The 22,379-nt window shown below is 39.0% G+C and overlaps 1 protein-coding gene across 1 annotated transcript; it reads left to right on the top strand.

Moving 5' to 3' along the window:
• The first annotated feature begins 275 nt into the window (after positions 1 to 275).
• On the top strand, positions 276 to 20,026 carry LOC103998737 (galacturonokinase). The gene is made up of 14 exons (XM_009420300.3): positions 276 to 435; positions 581 to 694; positions 7,017 to 7,088; positions 8,321 to 8,364; positions 9,791 to 9,899; positions 12,289 to 12,351; positions 13,911 to 13,990; positions 14,621 to 14,720; positions 15,182 to 15,357; positions 17,140 to 17,180; positions 17,273 to 17,301; positions 18,513 to 18,582; positions 18,889 to 18,978; positions 19,599 to 20,026. Exons 1-14 carry the CDS (start codon positions 403 to 405, stop codon positions 19,841 to 19,843), a joined length of 1,266 nt encoding a protein of 421 aa, XP_009418575.2. The 5' UTR covers positions 276 to 402; the 3' UTR covers positions 19,844 to 20,026.
• The last annotated feature ends 2,353 nt before the right edge of the window (positions 20,027 to 22,379 follow it).

Raw genomic sequence — 22,379 nt, 5'->3', positions numbered from 1 at the left:
AATCATTTAATAAGATGTTAAAATAAATGCTATAATTAGAAATTTTGAGATAATTAAATTTATTAATATAAATCATAAATAGTAATTTAAATATTTTTAATTTGGCCAAAAATAATGTCTTGCATAGATCAATGATGAGAAAAATTCCATGCAATCGATCTCAAAATATTTTTCTAATTGAATTGAATCTTAAATTATAATTAAAAATATTTTTGATCCCATCCCCTTTTCTTTAATGTCAAGGAAATAGTGGGGTAATTTAAAGGTATACAACCTTTTCGCAAACACTCGAACGACTTCCCCTCGCGTTCACTCGCTACCGGCGCGTCAATCGATCTCATCTTTCTCTATAAAAGGGGGTTCGTTTTAGATCCAGGCGGACATAGGCTTCCGCGGGCGAGGATGGTGGCTTCTTCGTGGCCGTCGCTGGATGAGGTAAACCCCCTACCTAAACCGATGACGGAGCGATCGAACTCTCATTTTGTATCTGGCATTGTTTTGTGAATTTATTCCGGTTGGTCGTGTTTTTGAGCGGTGTGGTGATATTGTTTTGTTTTCATACGTGTTGTTCGGTACTCAGCTCGATGCGGTGAGGAACAAGGTGGCCGATATGAGTGGCGCGGATGTTAGGGATGTGAGGGTTGTGGTTTCGCCATATCGGATTTGCCCTCTCGGTGCCCACATTGATCATCAGGTTTGTTTCCGTTGTTTCTCGCCTCATTTTGTTGATCGATTTGTATGTTGAAATAGATTAAGCAGCGGTAGAGCTTTAATGGATAATGGTTGTAGACAATATATTTCATAATACATGTGGAATCGGTCAACAAATATTGCCGTAGACAATCAAGTTTCTTTTCCCTGAGATGTGACCGCTCCCTGCATTTAAGGCAGGTTTCTTGGATTTGGTGTTCATGTGCTTTCTTTTTATTGTATGTGGTGGGAAGATGGCTTAGACGACGGAGTTAACATTCCGGGAGTGTCTTCTAGGTCAGGTCATGGATGCTAAATTTTGGAAAGTCAATTTTGGCGTTCAATTGCATGAGTCCAGGATTCTTTGGTTATTGATTTTGAGCCACCTGATAGGATTGTTGGACCAGTGTATCACGGACAAAGTTCTAAACAAGATGTTTGATATAATACTTATGTATGTCCGTGTCTTTCTATTTGTTCATGCTTTGCACAGCTCGTAGAAGAATGGTCGAAGGCTTAACAACCCCATTTTAGTTGGGTTTAGTGGCCTTCTTAGGCTTGTAAATAAAGGTTGTATCATGTGGACACCAGTGAGAGATACTCGGTCTGTAGTGGACCATTTTGACCCTTTGTTGTGCAACCGTTCAGAGCTTGTAAAGTCTGTTTGTAATTTGCATTGTCTGTGAAGTGCTTTCTGAAATGTTTGCTTGTGGATCCCAAGTGAGACGTTTTCTCTAACCCATTTTCTCTTTTATAGGTCCTAAGGGACCATGAGAGATTTCGAGGAGGCTAACCTTTGCGGACGGACACGCAAGGGTGCCGCACGACATAGGCAAAACCAGCTAAGTCCGTGACAGATGGTATCAGAGCGAGACAAGCACTCATAGAAACACTTGGTATGCAAATGTGAGGGACCTAGGGGGGCTGCGTTGAGGGCAGTCAACACACGCGCGATTGTTTGGGGGAAAACGGGCATGGAGATATAGGGAAAAGGAGTTGCTCAGAGGAGCGGGCATCTGAGATTGGCATTCAGAGGAATGACCAACTCTTTGCGCAAGAGGCACCACGAGAACAAGCAAGCTTGGAAGAATGCGGAGCCCACAAAGGTTGGGATGGCTGAGTTTGAGCTACGGCTCAACGTTGACAACTATACTTGATGGTGCTCAAGGCAAGTGAGACGCTTGATAAAGGATGAGACCATGCAAGGTGGAATGAGTTGCTCAGCGACTGAAAGAGTTGTGCAAAGCTCACAGAGGTGAGGGGAATTGCTAACTCGAAGAATTTGGTACTAATGCATGGGCTTGTATGTAGACGATGGAATGTTCGCGGTCATCCCAAGGCGACTGAAACTCGGCGCCATGGAGTATTGAAACTTTCTCTTCGGCATGTGAAAGATACGTCCGTAGGAGGCTGAAGTGTGCAGCAAGTTCAGCATGTTGCTAGGCCTTGAGCGGTGCAGCGGGGGCTGTATTGACGTGGAGTCACAATCTAGCAAGTGCATTTGCAGGAGGCAGAACAATGCACAGTTTGTTCAGCAAATCGGAATAGTCCAAGGAGATGGTGGTCTCCGAAACTTTCAGAGAGAAAAAAACGTAGAGAGATGTTGCTCCAACGGGACAGATATCCAGGAGGGATAGGTCCTGGTTCTCTACAGGGAGAATCATGTGCAACAGACCGCACATTTTGAGGAATACCTAAAAAACAACAACTCCACGAAGCTCAATGGACCGAGCGAGCGGCGAGGAGTCGTCGCATGATCTCGCTTAAGAGAATGCATTGGTGGATGTATTGTGAGATCAAGTGGGGGAGCGACCCAAAGCAACACAAATGAAGACACACTTGGAGTCGATATGGAGATCAGACTCAAGGGATGGCTGACCCGTGGAATAGTGGGCGCAAGGGCCACCATCAACTCAATGCAAAACGAGGAGCGGAGCAACTTGGGTGTAACTTGGCGAGGTACCCAAGCCGCATGAAGGGAGCCAACATAGAAGATGAAACATGGAGCGGAAGCACAGAGCTTTCCTTGGACGGTGGTCAAGGACATGAACTCTTGTAGAGGCAAGAGCAGGATCATGTTGTTCCATGGGTCCTTCATTCTGACGGAGCGGACTCATCTTGCATGGTGTCAAAGACGAAGGGAGCTTCTATGCACATACACCTTATCTCGGAGAAGCATTTGATGGAGAACTAAGGCGACTTAACTTGCGGAGGCGAAGTTGGGTTCAGATGGCCTTGGCACGGGGCAAAAGGACGCGGAGGCAGGTACTCTTGAAGAATACGCAATAGTGTTGCCATTCAAGTTGTCATGAAGGAAGCAGTGCGTAGCAGAGATTGTGCTGGTAGGGGCAGAGGCCCAAGATCCAGACAATGGTGCACCACTTTCAGCGAAGTCGATGGACTTCGGGAGCTACTAGGCGACGAACTGTCATAGAGCGGTGCTTCATCTAGGTGTGACCCAAGAGCGGGTGGATGAAGGTCGATTGCCAGAGGAGCGAACAAAATCGAAGGTGGAAGAGACCCTGCGATGTATGGGCAGAGGCCACACATGGAGGGATTATAATTCAAGTTCATCCCACAAGGATCAGAATGCAATAGAGATGTCACCAGGAGACGACATGGTGCAGCGGATCGTGGTGGAATAGTTTGTGGCAATGCGATACACACGACATAGTCCCGTGAGAGACTATATCATACGGAGGTATGATCAAGAGCTATTGGAAGCTCCACTTCGGTGAACAACACGACGACAAGAAAGGCTATGGATTCAAGGAGTGAAGGCCATGGTACCACAGAGGCGGGTCTTTCGTGCGTGCATCGAATCTTGCATCAGATAAAAGCCTTGGTTATCAGCATATGGGGGCTGTGTTCCACCGAGGGAAAAGTTTGAATGCAAGTACCAATGAGTCCCATGGGAGGGACTTGATCATGCAGAGGTATAATCAAAGCAACTGGAGAGTTGGACTGCTCCAAAGCCCATATTCGCTTAAGGGAGCCCGGCAAGTCAGAGGACAAGGTTGAGTAAGCGAACGTTGCTACCAAGGAAGCTAAGGAGAACAGAATCGGTGCAAACCCTACAACGTGATGGCAGAGGCCATGCATGAGAGTTGCAGTCTGTCTTTCCATCGACCAAAAGGAGCTGCTTGGAGAACACAAAGGTATTGAAGCAAGGAGTCGAAAGGGGCGAGGAAGCGACGACGAGTCCAGAGGGACTTAGCTACCCAAAATCAAGCATCAGTTAGAATGGAGGTGGACTCGGAGGAGTACCACAGAGACATATCTACTGATCGTGAAGAAAAGGGATGCAGATGCGAGGCGACGGATAGTAGGGCCATGGGCATGGCAGCGCCATGATACTGTAGAGTCGGGACTTCCGTGAAAGTCATTGATCCCTTGCTCTCATAGAGGGAGAGCGCTTAGTCGTGAAAGGGGCCGAGGAGGTGGAACATGCAGAGGCAAACTCCAAAAACCAAGACAAGGCTGAAGGGTAGAGGCCAAGGAACTTCGTAAGACCGGTGTCAACGAGCTTCTCATCAAAATAGCCGAAAGTGAAGGACTTCGGGTCATGCAAGAGTGCACGACCAAGGAACGAAGCAGGCAGTACGCGGTGCTGTACTTTTGCTACTCAGTGGAGTAGGCGGCAGGGTTGATGGAGAAGACGGTACAATCCCAGAGGCGACCAAATCTATTAGAGAATTACTCCAAGTTGGGGTAAAAACTTCTAGCATTCCAGAAGTTCGATGGCATTGAGAAGGTGAATCACAGTAGCTAACTCAATGCAAGGAGTGCAAACACTTCGAGTGCTTCAGAAGTGTGAGCAAAGAGCTGGTGAAGGTCAGTAACCAGCTCGATGTATGGAGTACAACCCTTGAGGAGGTGGGCGAAGTCAAGTAATCATTGCCTTCTCAACCCTTAAGAGAATGGGCGAAACCGAGTACCCAAATTCTCTTATCTATCCAGCAGAGGAGCTCTGCACAGGTTCAAAGGCCCTTCGAAGATATTAGAAGACAATAGTTGTCAAATCCTCACTAATGGTGATCAGTGCTACTGAGAGTAGATTATTCGCTTTATTTCCTAATAGAATGCCAATCGAAAGCGGAAGTGATGCGAATATGCTTGGAAGTGATAACTAAGTGAAAGAAGAATCGATGGGTAAATTTTGTGGAGGAAGGACCCAAAACTTAAGAAGTTTGTGAGGCGATGCTCGTTAAAGCTCCAACAAGCATCTACTTAGTTCAAGTAGCATGAGACATTTGAGAGACTGGCGCATAGTAAGGATGGTCTTTTCCTTCATCTAGAGGATCCGCAGGAACCAACAGGGATCAACACAACTCAGCCAACCCCACACTAGAGTCAAAGTTATTGGCGAGTTGAAGCAGCATGGCAGATCAAAGGTTCGACTACTCAAAAACAGCAGCGGAGAGCAGTTGAGAGCCAAGAGACGCATGGTAGCTGGAGCATAAGATTGACGATTCAGCAAAGGCTTCGACGAGGATGTCGAAGGAATAAGTGGGGGAGAATGTCACGAACAAAGTTCTCAACAGGATGTTTGATGTAATACTTATGTATGTCCGTGTCTTTCTGTTTATTCATGCTTTGCACAACATGTAGAGGAATGGTCGAAGGCTTAACAGCCTTATTTTAGTTGGGTTTAGTGGCTTTCTTAGGCCTGTAAATAAAGGTTGTGTCATGTGGACACCAGTGAGAGATACTTGGTCTGTAGTGGACCATTTTGACCCTTTGTTGTGCAACCGTTCAAAGCTTGTAAAGTCTGTTTGTAATTTGCATTGTCTATGAAGTGTTTCCTGGAATGTTTGCTTGTGGATCAAGTGAGACGCTTTCTCTAATCCGTTTTCTCTTTTGTAGGTCCTAAGGGACCATGGGAGGTTTCGGGGAGGTAGACCTTTGCGGACGGACACGCAAGGGTGCCGCACGACTTAGGCAAAACCAGCTAAGTCCGTGACAAGTGGGGATAGTTAAGTGTTGTTGTATTATGCTATCACGTGAGGCCATCGTTGAGCTTTCTGGCTTGTGTTTAAAATGGTAGTTGGTTCATGGTTGTTCTCAGTCTTCATGAAGATTGAGTTGCAGCTAATGCGTGTGCCATGGAGGATCTGGAGGTGAGTTTGGCATCTCAAGTTCAGATTCATCCTCCCAATAGTTCCCCAGGTCCAAGTTTAAATCCTACCTCATGGACTTCACCATCCTCCTCCTGGTCATGCTTCATCTAGTATTGGGGACCACTTGATTTGGAGACTGCTCCATCTAGTATTGAGGACCGCTTCATCAAGTGTTGGGGACCACTTGATTTTGGTGCCAATGATGACAGTGTGAAAGAAAGCTTGATCGCGAATATTACAGAATCGTGAATCTGACGGAAATAGCAACCTTTACAACCTGAAGCCTACTAGAACTAATACAGGTTGTCTAACCATGTGGGTTCCTGTCAAGATGATTCCCCTCCTCGTATTGTCACGGAGCAATGCAGGTGATGCATGTCCGTGACCCTTTGTTTATGTTGTTTCTCATTGTCTTTCAATGTTTTCAAGTGTTTTCTCCTATGCAACTTGTAAGGGATATGGAGTAGTTCTGTCAGCCCTATTTTGCTGTTGAGAACGTTTTTGTTTCATGGTTTTTTTATTTGTAAAACATGCAAGCATTGTAGGTAGAGCAGCATCACATGTATGTGAAAATGGTCAATATAGCCCTGATTTTGGTATGCCATTAGTTGATTTCTGGTTGACGGTCTTGCAGTGCGAAATGTCAGTTGCCGTAGGATAGGTTGATGTCGCATGAGCACTTGTTCGCTATGGCTTTGTGTATGGTGAACTACCTTTGATCCTATGTTGCACGATCATTTAGATTTTACAGTGTCTATATAGTGTTTGCTTAAATGATTACTTGTGCAATCCTTAGTTTCGTTTCCACCAACCCAACTTGTTTTTGCATGTCCCTATGATATTGCATGAGGCTATGGGTAAGGTGACCCTTTACAGGCGGATATTGCAAGAGTGCTGCATGAATTAAACAAAACCAACTAAGTCCGACCGATCACATACAAAACCTATCTCATAGCCATTAAAAGTTGGAATTAGGGTGCTGCATGACTTGAAATTTCATGTTAAAAGTCATCATGGTAATTAACAGCATGGTTATGCAGAGATGTAATTTTTTTTGTTAATAAATTAAATAATGATTTCTGTGGTTTGTTTATAAATTAAATAAGAAATGTAATCCTTATTTGTTAATCAAATAAGGATCTGTACCAAAATATAAGAGAACCGGATTCACCAACTTGTTTTTCTGTTTCTTTTAATTTCTTATAGGGAGGAACCGTTACAGCTATGACTATCAATATGGGAATACTGCTGGGCTTTGTCCCTTCACTTGATGCTCAGGTAAGAGCATAGTCTTTAAAATCCTTATGGTTTATGCAAAATAATTTCCCTCTCGCTGATCATGAAACTAAAGTACTTAATCATATTCTTTGATCGACAATACAGTGCCCATTGTATACAGATAGAATTTCACCAAAAGTTCTTATTGGTTGTAGATTTTTTTTTTTTTGTTAAACTGTAGTTTTTGTTCTTTCTGGACAGGTCAAAGCTGAACTTTAAGCAGGCGTATCATGATACATCTCCACTAAGTAGTTGTATTGTACATGGCCGTCAAAGTGGAAAGAGCACTATGATATTGTTATGCTGATTAAAGATATTGCAGCAGTTAACCAAAGTTGCACTCCTTGCCATGACTTATTGGACTTTCTTTTTTGTCTTATCGAACACTGATCTTAAGGGGTTATTATCTTTAGCTGTGCAAAAATGTTATTGAAATTGATACTCATAAGATAGACTACTAAAAACTGAGTGCAGTAACTGGTACAAATATGATGTTTACAGAAAGACAATTTTTTTTTTATTTCTATTTCTTGAATTTCATCATTATGGAAAATCAATGCAAGTGGTTTAGATGTGTTATTTTAGGAAAGTAAGCCTTATCGAGAAGTCCTGGTCATCCTTTCACATGCAAGTGGTAGAATTTTGCACCAAATAGGCCACATCATAGGGGGTTTTGACACAGTCGTTTTCCCCTTCTTTATCATTGAACTGGTTCATTACTTTAACTAATCAATATAATGGTTTGTAATGGACCGATATAATCAAATGAACTTACTAACATAGCTCTTGCGTGCTTAGGCATTCTTTTTTCCAAGTGAATTGAGTACCCATGTCTTCAAAGGAGCTTGCATAGCAACCCTCCCATTAATGTTTATATATACGGTAAAAATTCAGGATATTGGTTGTCCTTACAAAGTTCTGGATGTCAGCTGCCTAATAGATAAATTATCTTTTGGTTTAGGACCAGCACGTGATGCACACAAAAGATTGGTTGGTTTAGATTTTACAGGATGATTACAAGTGCCTTAAAACATAAGAGAATTATAAACCTAATAAAAAAGTTCCACATGCCATATCTATATATTTTGTTGAGTTTTTGTTGCCTCGGTTCAGTATATCTTTCATACATTTCTTTTCTTGTGGTTTACCTTAAATGCTCCAAGATATTATTAAAAAACTTAAAACCATTTCTGGTTGCTTCGGATGCTGTTGATCTGAATATACTCTTGTAGGTTATACTACGGTCTGGACAACTTCATGGAGAAGTAAAGTTTAGGTATGGACCTTTTCAGATTAGGCTGATACAGTGTTTGTTGTACCATTAAAGAATGAAATCAGAAGAAAATGTGCTTTTCCGTTGGATTGCAAAGATATGAAAAACTTGGTTCATCTAATTAAAATCTTACAAAAGACTCCGTCTGTTGCCAAGTTATTTTCATCTCACATCCCTAGACTGTTAGTGACTTTAAATTGCTTTTGGTATGATCAGCATATTATACAGTCGCAATGATGGCTTTGTCTATCATCTTTCAGATTATTTGTTAATATCCCTTGGCCTAGAGTAATTTGTTCAGTTTCTTCAGATGCGTTAGCAAATGCAGGACATTTATCAGTATCATTTTGATAATTGAGGCTTATTAGGGCACTTGCTGATATTTTCCGATCTTGTCTAGTATGATTGTTTAAGCATATTCTGACTTTTCCCAACCTAGCATCAATAAACCACTTTTTGAATCTGGTTTGAGATATTCATTGATAGCGTTTTGGCCATCTTAGTCAAATAAATCTCAGAAAATTGTTTTTTGTCTTATGCTGTAGAAGTAGCTAGTTTTCTTTTCTTATGTACAGTTTGTTCAGATTTTTCCCCGTTTCTTTGTAAAATTGTGACTGATGGGAACACTAGGCTGCACTATGGTCTGGGTTGGACAACTTATGTGAGTTGCATCCCACATATAGTGATACCTCTGATGGATCTTTATGAAAAATTACAAGCTTTACAGTGGCAGACTATCTTGTTCATCCATTTTAATGGAATTATTGTCTGAAAAGTATATGCTGAGATGTTAGAATTGACTAACATTAGAATTTTTGTGATGGCTAAGTGTGTATAACTATAATTGATGGAGTAGTGCCTATAAGCTGGCACTTTTATTTTGTTTCAAAGACACTGCAGACCGATTTGACACTCAGATCAATCTTATTGCAAAAACCTACTCCTATATTTGTGTTACAGAGACATGTAAAACATTCTTGATCCTTATAATTTACATTCATCCATTAGGATGACAAGCAGTAAAGCAGGTTTATTACAAATGGAGCATATTTTCGATTACATTTGATTTCAATGCTGAATCAGGTTTACTGCTTCACATATCTAATCTACGATAGTTGAAAGTTTATCTGATGAAGATATAAGGTTTTCTTCAAATGTCAGATGTTCACTCAGTAAACCAAAAATTGTGTTTTCCAAACTTCATTTCAAATGATCTCAGCAGTCTTTTTGCATTTTTCTTATGTGAAACGAATTCTAGTTTAATTTTTTGTGCAACATCTTCAATATTTTGACTCTTATAAAGGCTACTCTGTCAAAGATGCTTTCTGACATATTGATCCATGATGGCTAAGCAATTTACTTTTGTGGTATTTGTTCCTGCAATTCACATTAGAAAATGTATGATTGCAGTAGCTTATGGTTTTTGCAGAGTTGATGAAGTTCAACACCCGAAAAAAATTCCTGAAGAACCAGATTGGGCATGTTACCCCAGAGGTGCACTTTATGCATTGCAAAGTAAAGGACATCATCTCACTAAGGTTGAAAATATCACTTATACCCTGTTAATAGTTTTGAATTTATATTATTATGTCTATTCAACAACGGTTACATTCTCGGTGTATATTTTTGGTTTGAGGCTTAGACATTTTAGATCCTTTTTGTGTTCAATATATGTGTATCCTAGGTATATCAGTTGCATCTAGGTTTGTAAAGATGGAACATATTTTTTGCATTATGAGCACCAAAAGTAAAACACCTCATCATCTTATTTGACGATGAATTTGAGACATATTGCTCTCAAGATCTTAATACGAAAAAGTTTTAACACTAAAAGGTTATATGAACCTATTAGAAAGTTCAATAAATGGAAATATGAACCTATTAGAAGTGAGGAAATGAGTACAACACCACTGAGAATCTACAACTCTGAGCAGTTTTATAACTAATGCTGTGTACTTAGTGCTATCTGTTGGTCCCTTTTATATTTTCGTTAGTACATTCCAGTATGTGAAATGTCAGGAAATATGGCTTACAAGAGTAACAAAGTAGATGTTGTAGAGTCTTAATTTAGTTCTGCTAATAAGTATTCAAGAGATTTCTTTATAACAACACAAAAATTGGACCGATTTATTAGGCTTGACTTGACACCACAGTAATTTAGCTTAAGTTGATTAATATTGTTCTTATCATTCCATCATTTGCTACTTGAATCTAGCTTGATTAGTAAGAAAATTGTTTTCAAATAGATGATCACAAACTACATTGTGATACATGGACATCATTTGCTAAATAAAGCAAGTTATCTGACATTCAAATAGTTTGTTTTGAACTATTCAATGAAGACCAGTCAGCTTTTTGCGTATCAGGCTAGAAGCCTACTAGCCTAGACATAATCAAGATTAGTGCCAGTAAGCTAAATCAATTTATTCATTAGACATTTCACATGCATTACAGTTAATCCAATCTTTTCTCTTTAAAAAGTCCCTAGAATATAGTTTATTGCTCAAGAAAAGATGGCTCAAGAAAGACAGATTTTCTTACCTTAAATGGTACATTTACCTTCCAAAATTTCTGGAAAACAAACTTCTAATTTCCCCAAGGGATCCATTGAGCCCTAGGGATTGCTAAATGATGAGACTGAGAGCTTAGCCTTAGAGAGACTCTCCAAAGCAACGAGTCATTCATGTCCAAAATGGTGCAGTAATTCAAAGCAGTTGCCATTTTTGGGTACTTACTCAAGAAGATTATCCCCAAAGGAATCATTGAGCCTTGGGAACTAGCTAATTCTAGCTTCACTTCATCTACAAAGAGAAGCAACATAATAGCTTTTCTTGTGAATAAGGGCATATAACAACAAGGATATTCTTAGTTACTTTGATAGTATTTAAATTTATGTTTATTGTTTCTAGTACTTTGATATCCTTAGTTAATTTGATAGTTTTTAGCCTTACCTCTCCTCATACCGTTAAGACAATTTGTCTCACCTCTTTTTAACTACAACATCTATAGGCATACATCTAAGATAATTTCTTAGGGATTGGCCCATTTAATATATCTAGCCAAAATTTTAGTAATACTTCGTTTTCTATTCTCAGAGATAACTCCAACATTTGAGAAAATCTTTTCACATGGTAGACAAGTTATCACTCCTAACCATTTCAAAGGGCCTTTACTTTCGATAATACATGTGCCGAAGCAAATCTTTTTGAGGAATTTCAATTCCCAGCCTCCAAGTTGCTTTGGATTACGCTCCATACTCCAATTCACTTAGTGTCATCATTTCAAATATTTCTAATTTTCTCCCCAAAAGAATGCTCTGTGCAAACTTACTGATTTATTCATGCCCTGTATAGGAACATAAAAGATTGAGAAATAGTGTAGTAGATGTCCGAGAATGATTTTAATATATTGTTTTCCCTCTATCACAAACTACAACCACAGTTATGCTTGGGAGCTCTAGCTACAGTTTATAATTACTTTAAATCTTGGATATATCAGGATGTATTGATTTCTAAATATACAGTTTTGCCCTAAAGAAGGACAAAGTTTGGTAAGGGTCAAATGTAAGCAGCCTTGACCTGAGAGCAAAGGGGCAAATGGTCTGTATATGTGACTTGATACTTCACACCCAAGTCCCAATTCAGGCAACTTTACTATGCTGTCAAAACATGTCCTCCATATAGCTCTCATGCCATCAATCGATAATTGTATCTTGCATATGTATCTGCAGATTCATTAGCATTTTCTTTGGTATGCATATGTTTTCCTAGAATATGCAATTTGAAAATGACTATATGTGTGAACATTTGTTTTTTTCTTTTTTGATGTCAAAACTACTACTGATGGTTTTATTTCACTGAAAGGTTGTGTTTTCTTGTGGTCAAAATTGATGACCTAAAAGTTCCTTTTTATAAATTGGTATTGCAGGGTATCACTGGGTTCATTTGCGGTTCTGAGGAACATAGTTCAGGGCTTAGCTCCTCCGCGGCTGTATGTTTTGTTTAAACTGATTATGATACCATTCCTTGCATATCTTATACTTCTCCCTTGTGTATTGTTTGGGGCCAATGTCATATACTTTCAAAAAAAAAGCAAATAGTGCTGTTTGTTATATGTCAAACATATTTTTGATACATTAATGCATCTTATGAAATCATTTAGCAAAGATCCTTTATGGGAACATGCCAAATCATCATTCAGAATATCCATCTCTATTTTTCTGAGATGTAACTCTATACATTTGAAGAACCACTGAAAGGATATTAGGTTGAAAGAAAAAAAATCTTAGGTTGTATAACTGATAGTACTCTGATCAGGAGTTGCTGAGGTATTTATTGTGTTTAGGACAGCAAGATTCAGTTTTAACATCTTCAGATCGGCTAGACATATTGAGTGTTTCTAAGTAAAAAAATAATCCAATTATAACTTGGCTGTATCATTTGCATGGAAAAGCTTAATGTTGCGTGACTTATGCCAAAGTTTTGTAATGAGATTTATAAGAACAAAATCCTTATGGTTAGATGATTGTGTCCTCGTAGTATAGTACAGTGACTATAAAATGATGACAATGACAACCATGGTTTGCAGTACCGGTCCGTACCGCTCCGACAGGCTTCCGGTACGCGGACCGTCAGTTACCGGTTCGGTACTGTAGCAGCACTGTAGCACTGCTACAGTGCTCGGCACGCCTGAATATACCGCTCGGTACACCTGGGTGTACCGAGCGGTATACCGTACCGTACCGGTACCGAGCCCAGGTCGAAACTCCGGTACGGTACGGTATTGCGAACATTGATGACAACTATGATGAGTCAAGTTATCTGGTATATGTTGCTGTCTTCCCTGTAGTTTTAAATAATATTGTCATTAGTAACAAGATCGATTAAAATAAATACACTAGCTAAAGTTGCACATTATAAAACAAAATTATATGTGGGTGCAACAGTCAATTCATGCACTTGAATTAGTTCACATAGAGACACTGATGCTGTGGAGATAGTAGAATACAATTTAATGTGGTGGAAAGAGTTTTCATGTGTAGAATTGCTAATCAAGGTAATTTAGTCATATTACTAATTTAGCTCTAAATTGTCTTTTGAGGTAAATATTATACTTCATAAATCTGTGAGAGGCAATTAATTAACTTATAATTTGATGGCCTATTATGTCAATATTTTATATATAAGAGTAATGTTTTTTCAAAATCTGTTATAATGAGATCAATCTTGGTACTCATTTTGCTACAACAATAAAATGCATGACCAGCAATATTCAAGACATGACATCTAAATGTGGTCCCAACATGAATAGTCAATCTTGGATGTATAGCTCTGTCAGATGTACTACATGCAATTGATCCATCTAATGCACTTCAATTGTCGAGGGACTAACGTTCATCCAATTCCTCTCGAGTTAAATTAGATCTATGCTTTTGGATGACAAGCAGATACTGTTTTTGCTTTTAACATTCCACTTTTCTTTAGATATCTTTTATCTAAGTAGCAAGTTCTATGATCTAATTATTCATGGTAGATTCTTTTTACCAACAGGTTGGCATCGCTTACCTATTAGCTTTGGAAACAGCAAATTGTAAAATCATAGGTCCTGAAGATAATATTGAATTGGATCGGTAAGTTCTTCCAAAGTGTTCCATAAAATGTGTTTACAATTAGTTTAATGCAATATATTCTTGTGCTGATACATTTTTACTTCTCTATTTCTTGCATACGTTTCTACCCTCATCTTTATTTTGTTACTGCAAAGCAATGTGTTTATGTGTGACTAAATATCTTGTTACATCAGAAGTATCCTAACACAAATTATATTAATGGATTCTTTTAACTATTTTTAAACTCCTTTGAGGCAAGGGGCATGCCTGGATATGCAGGCATAATATGTGCCAACCCACATAGGTTGGCTTGGGATCTTTCTCAGCCAGCATATCTCTGTACCGAGCTTTAGCTATGCTAGCCACACTCGCATGGCACTGAACAGCATGGAGCAAAGTTCAAGTCAATGATCACAGTGCTGTTGATGGATTTGTCAACACAATTTAAAAATTGTTACGACATTCTTGGTCCAAGTGTCATCATGGAAAGATGAACAGGAAACCAATTGGAATGCCACTGATTTATATTTTTTGTAGTCAATTTCTTCAGTGTGCTTGTGTTTAAATATAATTCTTGCCATTAAAAATTGTGACTTTTTGCTCTCTGATAAAAGAAGCATCATCTGGTCCAGTTAACTTGCACATCTGCAGGCTAATTGAGAATGTGTATCTACACCTCAAAAACGGTATCCTGGATCAGTCAGCTATTTTGCTTTCGAAGTATGGGTATCTTACCTGGATGGACTGCAAGGTACGGCTAGACTATTGTTGGGTAAAAATGAACTTTTTCAGATATTTGATATTTTACTCATCCTGGTTTCACATTATTGACTGCTACTAGTTTTTCATGCTTGATTATTATTTGCTTTCTTGTTTATGATCAACCAAAGCCGCATAACTTGGTTTTCCAGTAAGAATACACTTATTTTTCTGACTAAATTCATCAGTTTCACGGTCCTGAAGTTGACAATTCGCTTTAAATGGTCAAGTTGTAAAATGGATAAACCTTCTTTTACATCTTCTCTGGTGAAGTCCTAAGGGGACTGGTTAGCCTAAGCTTGTCTATCATGAACTTCTTTGTTAATCTGATATCTAAACATTTTTTCACACTAGTTCTTAACCATTCTTCTTCCACAATTATATGAAACAAGTCTGTTGGATGTCGTTCTATAACATGTATTGCTATTCTAACCTTTAGCTTTTCTTGGGTAGACAAGAAAATACGATAATGCCAACTTCTCAGAGCTGCAGAAATGTCAGCAATCCGAAGGACAAGCAACATACAAGATTTTATTGGCATTTTCAGGCTTAAAGGAACCTCTCATGAGGAACTCTGGGTATAATACCCGAGTTTCAGAGTGCAGAGAGGCTGCAGAAACTCTTTTAGAGTAAGTTTTTTATTTTGCTTCATATAAATGTGGCATCTGACACCATGTGAATATGCATATGCATTTTATTTTTTGCGTATCATTGCACTGTTGATCCTTTACTTCTGCATGAAGCCATTGCTTCCATGAATGTTTATCTGCTTGCATTCCATTTCAGGTTCTTGTGCCATGCCTAGGGGGTGCTGTCAAAATCCCTTCACACTGAGATTAGTTTGTACTGAACGAACTAGGGCTTGTGTTGTACCTTTCTGACACATTCACGTAGATCCAAGTCCAGAATGGCAAGTTATTGGCACCTGACTATAAAATCATTGCTTTTAACCATCATAAATTTGGTGGCCAAAATTTTGCTTCCATATGAGACACCAAGAATTTTGTTCCATTAGAAATCATTATTATTTTCAATAAATAGTATGGTGCTAATCTTACCCATTCTCAAAAAAATTGCTAGAAGAAACCATGGAGTCTATTGTACCAAGTTCTAGATGCTTGCTAGACTTGATGATTGCTTATTAAGTTTGTCATTTGCCTCTTGGCTCTTTCAGGACCCTCTTGGTGTTGACTTGGGAGCTTACACCCAAACCCATTAGATTGAGTTGAACCTCATAGCAAGTATTCCTTCTAGCTTTGAGTAACATTTACTTTTTGTCATGCTCATCTCAAGAATGACCTTTGACCACCGCTAATGCATCAGATCTTATCAAGCTGATACTTGAAGCCAAGCTGGGGGTAGGAGGTTCCTACAAGGAACATCCTGAATAGAAGTTGTTCATGCCAACTTCTTCATATCCTAGTGACATTAAATATACTAATGAGGAGGATGATCTTGATATGATATGAAGCTCATATTTCATTCCTCCGAAACCAATATTTTTGGTTCCGAAACCTAAACAACCAAGTCAGTACCAAATGCAAATTCTATGATGATAACTTAAGGTCATGCTTAGGCTTCATCATCATGCCTTCCTAAGCCTCCTTATGTGACACCAGATTGCCCTTTTCTAGCTAGCTTTGAGCTCATGTAGCCTTGTAGCTGGCTTCTGGTGTTTGTCCAACCAACTTGAATTATTTTTTACTGGATTATTCCGAGACTTATTCATTGTGAAGGAAATATCTTTCGAGTGTTCTTCATAGTGAAGATGCAAATCTATGTACTGCACATGCCAGCCATGCACAGAAAGTTACCCGATGCGTCAACACAGCTGAGGAGGATGATCTTGATATGATATGTTCATATTTAATTCCTCCAAATCACGTTTTTGGCCCCCAAATATAAACAACCAAGACAGTACCAAATGCAATTTCTATGATGATAAGAGTTATAGTTAGGCTTTGTCATCATGCCTTCCTAAGCCTCCTTTTGCAATACCAGATTGCCCTTTTCTAGCTAGCTTCGGGTTTATGTAGCCTTGTAGCCAGCTTCTGGTGTTTGACCAACCAACTTTAGAACTTTTTTTTGACTGGATTTATTCCGAGTCTCATTCATGGTGAAGGGTGAAGGTGGATATCTATGTGCTACATATGCCAGCCATGCAATTTGTACTCTTACTGATGGTACATTGTTCAACATGCACAGAAAGGTCCCAGATGTATCAACACAAGTTCTTTTTGGTTACATCTTGGCAGAGATTCTTGTGCCTGAATGAGACAACTGGTTCTCATAGAATATTTTAGAACATCAAATTGAAGTACGGAAAATATGAAATATTTTACTGATGATTTGTAATATCTTCTAATTGAAATTCTTATATATGCTGCTGTGTTACTATTCCACATCTACAGTGCTTCGGGTAATGGAAGTTTGGAACCTCTTCTTTGCAATGGTAAGTGTGAAACTTAATTTTTTTTAATAATTTAAGTTACCTAGTGAGGATGAATCGAGTCTAATAACATCTATTCTACTTTGCCCTACCAGTTGATCCAGACTCCTTTGAAGCACACAAGGTACTTATTCATTCCTCCAATTTATGATTTGGTGCAGTCTACCACTAGTTCTAACAAGCTTTTAAACAATAACTGAGCTAAGTCCCATTTCTCTGGTGAGACATGAAAAGATATGGACATGCATCTATCTCTCTTGTTTGTATGTAACTCTTGACTTATGCGCAAACATGATCTCTTCAATAGAAATGCTTAATTTAGTGGGTATCAGTTCAGCCAGTGTTTTTCTTTCTCATCATGAATCTTTTTGCTTTTAACGAACATGTCCATTTCGATATTTCAACTATTATGCACCGAAGTTTTTTGTTTATAGCAAGGTATACAGTTTCGAATAATAGACAGTATATATATATATATATATATATTAAAGGCGATATATATATATATATATATATATATATATTTTATATACAAAAAATCTTTATATATATATATATATATAAACGAGGCGATGTCACCTCGACGACGTCGCCCCGCCTGGGGAGAAGAGAGAGGTAACGTCGTCGAATTATATATATATATATATATATATATATATATATATATATATATATATATATATATATATATATATATATATATATATATATATATATATATACCAAGCGGTATACCGCTCGGTATACTGTATCGTACTGTACCGAGCGAATGTCTAAACGCTGATACGGTACGATATTTCAAACCTTGGTTTATAGTCACCATCACTTCCACATCCATCATACCCTGGAATCACTTATCAAGCATGTACAGTTGTACAGTACCATGAAGAAATTAAAATTTTGGAAATGTCAAGACTCAAGACAAATCCTTTTGCTTTTTACCCATGACTGCATGTCCATGTCGTAAACTGGAATTGATATGTTCTTTGGTTTGATATCTTTCCATTGCATTTATCTCACTTTCTGTCAATTTTGTTCAATCTTTTCACAGGTTGCTTTCTATTTCTGAAGTTGATGAAATAATTCTGTTGTCTGATAACAAGTTAAAACGGAAAGAACAGATGTAGTGGTTTATGTCAGATTGGATTACCTTACGATTAAAAATTTATCAGAGCCAATTTTAGCAATTTATTTTGATTCAATTTGCTAAGGAGTTGACACTGAACCAGCCAACCGCTTAAAGTTTTCTCTGTAAAGGATTGTTGAACACTTTGGTCCATTGTCTACTGTTTTCTTTTGGTTCTCTAATTTACTTTTTCTCTTGTCCATTTGCAGAGTATTTTAAAACCGAATCTTGCAAAAAGAGCTCTCCACTACTTCTCAGAAAATAAGCGGGTTAAGGAAGGTTTTTTTCCTCATATTCAGATGAAAATATTTTTATTTCTTATGTATGAAGATCCTGTCATGAACTTCCATTTGTTGGTTATATATTCTGTGGGCAAACAGTACTACTATCCGATAACTTTCATGACATAATAAAAGATAGTTGGAATAAATGATAAGAAACCAATTTGTGTAGTCTTGAACAGTGCAACTAGTAAAGTTGTGGGGTTATTAAACATAAAATTAAATTGCATATAGTTCTTTTCTGGGCCTTTTCATCATCTGGTTCGATTGCACTAACTTTATGCTATTTTTTTTTTCATCGTAGGACTGAAGGCGTGGGCTTCTGGAAATTTGGATGATTTTGGGAAGCTAATATCTGCTTCTGGTCTCAGTTCCATAGAGAACTATGAGTGTGGTAAATAGAAATTCTTTCAGATACCATGTTATGTTAATGCCATTACTTTGCTTGATTGATCATTGTTGCTTTGTAGGCTACTTTTTCACTATTGAGAAACATTTATTGATAATTTAATCTAGAACCAACATGTAGTCCTTGAGTTCCTTATTTCTACCGGTGGTAGCACCTAGGAGCCATGAATGGGGTAGTTGTGATTCTTACTGTCCAGAAGCTATCAGTCGAGAAAAGAGGAAGTAAATTGTAATACCATAAAGAGCAAGCTTAACATATTACATTTGATTGCCTGGTTTCATATTCTAATCACTATACATAGGACGGGATGGAACTGGGATGAAAACTGAGTCAAAACCAATCCTATTTTCCTAGGCATATCAGTAGTGGTGGGACATGAAAATGAAGAGTTGAGAAATAATGCATGTTCAGATCGAGACCATCTTCAGTATGTCCAATACCTATTTTCCTAGGCATATCAGATCAAGTATGTGTTTGCATGATTTTGCTTGATGCACCTTGGAGGATAGTGACCTTTCATTCATTGCTTAAGCCTTTTCCTGATCTTACGGAGAACACATTGAGATACAACTGCACCATGATATGTCTTTTGTGCAATGATGCAGGGTGCAAGGAGATGATAGATCTCTATGAAATCCTTCTGAAGGCTCCTGGTGTTTTCGGAGCCCGCTTCAGCGGTGCTGGATTTAGAGGCTGCTGCCTTGCCCTGGTCGATGCTGATCTTACGGATAAAGCCGCTGCCTTCGTCAAGCAGGAATACCAAAAGGTTCAACCTGAGTTGGCCAGCAAGCTCCCGCAAGACAGGCTTGTGTTGATATGCGAACCAGGAGACTCTGCTCATGTCATATAGCAAGTAGAATTCAGCCACTGAAGGTACGTCGTTAACCTGCTATCGCAATTCTTATTCATTGTACAACTTGTCATTCTATTGTAATATCGCGTGCACATTCGATTTATTGTTCCATTCGACATCTTCTGTCATAAAAGTCTTTGCATTTGTTGACACTTGATATGTGAATGCTTTGTCGTTGCATCTTGTACTGGCAAAACAATTGGCTCATCTGCGGTAAAAGTCCCTCATCTTTCATTCTTGTCACAGATAAGGTAGTATATATGATCTTGTCTTGAGGGATGCCATTTCTTCTTTTTGCCTAAATGTCGAGACCATTCAGAAACTTTAAGACGATCCAACAATTTTGTTGTTGGTCATCGAGGCTTCCACTTTGATGCGTACTGATTCCATTCTAATAGCTCATAGTAATTAGCTAAGAGTTTTTTTTTTAGAAAAATCTATATTTAAAATATTATTAATTTGGTGATAAATTTACTAAAGGTTAGGGGATCTGAAGCATCATATAATAAGTTAATATCAGTTCAGCTGAAGAAAACTTAGACTATTATTGATAGGAAAATCTTGATCTCAATCTTCACAGGTTGAGTCAAGACATGTTTTAGAAAAGTGAGATACGAGTAAATTTCCTGCCGAGTCACAAGTTGAATTAACCGATGAGGATGACCGACTTGGAAGCCGTCGTCTTGTCTCTATTTGAGTGACGAGAGAGAGAGAGAGAGAGAGAGAGGATCCTAACTGTAGGGCAGGAACAACAGACGTGGTCAGGAATCCACACAGACGGAGTCGACGTTGAGAGTCGTTGGCAAGTGGGAAGTCGTCCGTTGGGCGATGCAAGGTAGCCAAATAGGTTCATGCACACGAGTAATCAATGTCATATTGCTTTAAGATACGGGATCCAAATGATAATGCTTCTTTTCGATGGTTCGACACTTTGCACCGACTTTGATCTTAGAAGCCTGTGCTCGAATTTGATCACAAAGTATTTATTATTATTTAATGATATCATGGATATGATGGAATATGCTTGTCGACTTCAATCTCCGACGAGGGAGTCAGTTTCGATATGAAGTCTATCAACACTTGAACCTTAATGGTAACCCTCGATATGTATCGGACGTTCAACTCATCTAGCTCTACCGACCACCTTAACATCTATCTCAAGACATTAATTCGCGAAAGGATATACCTGAGTGGTTGGTTGGTGATCACTTGTATGGGATGTGCTTGAAAATATGGATGGAGCTTCATCGTCACTAATACTAGTGCAAAAGTCATCCACTCGATGGGAGGATATCGCTCCTTGGTTCCACTTAGTATATGATTGACATAATATATGAGTTTTTGGACTCTTGAGTCATCCCGCACCAATATTGAGTTAACAATCTACTTAGTGGTAACGAGATAGAGGCCGAGAGCCTCACCGGAAATGGAGGAGAGATATGACAATTGGGCGAAGTGGTACTTCAGCTTCTCAAATGCCTCCTAGCGCTTCTCAATCTACAGGAAACCTTTTGGATTTTTCAAGGCCTAAAAGAAGGGCAGACACTTATCTCTAGACTAGGATAAAAACTAGCTAAGCGATTCACCACATTAACTACTGCACTTCCTTCACCGATCAAAGTAGATGTATCTCCAATATAGCATGGACCTTTTTGGGATTTGTGGCACAAAGCAGATGCTGAGGTCGTTGGTATAGCTGAGCGAGTTTGACATTTGATATATATGTTAAAGCTCACCCCCTCGCTCGAGGTTGAAGTCGACAAACACACCCTCTCGGCATGGACCCTGTTCATAAATGGTTCCACCACATCAGAAAGGGATGGTGCTGAGCTTGTCCTGAAATGTCCCAATAAGCAAGTGTATAAACAAGCTTTATAGTTCGAGTTTAAAATATCTAATAATGTGGCTAAATATGAAACGCTTATCTTAGGGCTCTGACTCACTCGAGAGCTCTTGGTGCAAGACTTGACAGTGTGTTTAACGACACATAACTAGTCTTGAGCCAAGTTGACATGAGCTATGAAGCCCGAGATGGGACCATGACGAAGTACCTTATTGAGGTGCGACTGTTAGCCCTAAGCTTCTCTTAAATCTGCATCCTGTGGGTACCTCATATAGAAAATGCCCAAGCTAACACACTAGCTAGGTTAGCCTCCACCCAAGCTCTGAGGGAAGTTTGGCTAATTGTTAAGGCATTATCGACTCAAACCATTGAAGGGCATGACATAGCCATAGTCAAGAAAGAATCGAGCTACATTGACGAGATCTTATGTTACAAAAGAGACGAGGCACTCCCTATTGATCACACGACGTCTCGAAGGGTCAAGCATCATTAAGCATGGTATTACATAATTAATGATTGTCTGTACTGTAGGTCCTTCAGCTAATCCTTCCACAGGTGTTTGACACCACAAGAAGTTGAGAAGGTGCTTATCGAGGTGTACAAAGGTATTTACAGAAAGCACCTAAATGAACGAACCATTGCATTCGAGGTGCTTTGATAAGGGTTCTACTAGCTGACATTGCGTAAGGA

This window comes from Musa acuminata, chromosome BXJ1-9, assembly GCF_036884655.1.
Source record: "Musa acuminata AAA Group cultivar baxijiao chromosome BXJ1-9, Cavendish_Baxijiao_AAA, whole genome shotgun sequence".
NCBI lineage: Eukaryota > Viridiplantae > Streptophyta > Magnoliopsida > Zingiberales > Musaceae > Musa > Musa acuminata.
Note: the sequence above shows the minus strand (reverse complement) of the source record. Positions and strands in the feature narration are given on the sequence as shown.

Bases quoted from the DNA above. Each gene is read 5' to 3' on its own strand.
- LOC103998737 (XM_009420300.3), top strand. From the start codon at position 403: ATGGTGGCTTCTTCGTGGCCGTCGCTGGATGAG. The intron at 695-7,016 runs GTTTGTTTCCGT...AATTTCTTATAG, and splicing joins GTGCCCACATTGATCATCAG to GGAGGAACCGTTACAGCTAT. The intron at 17,181-17,272 runs GTAAGTGTGAAA...TTGCCCTACCAG, and splicing joins GGAACCTCTTCTTTGCAATG to TTGATCCAGACTCCTTTGAA.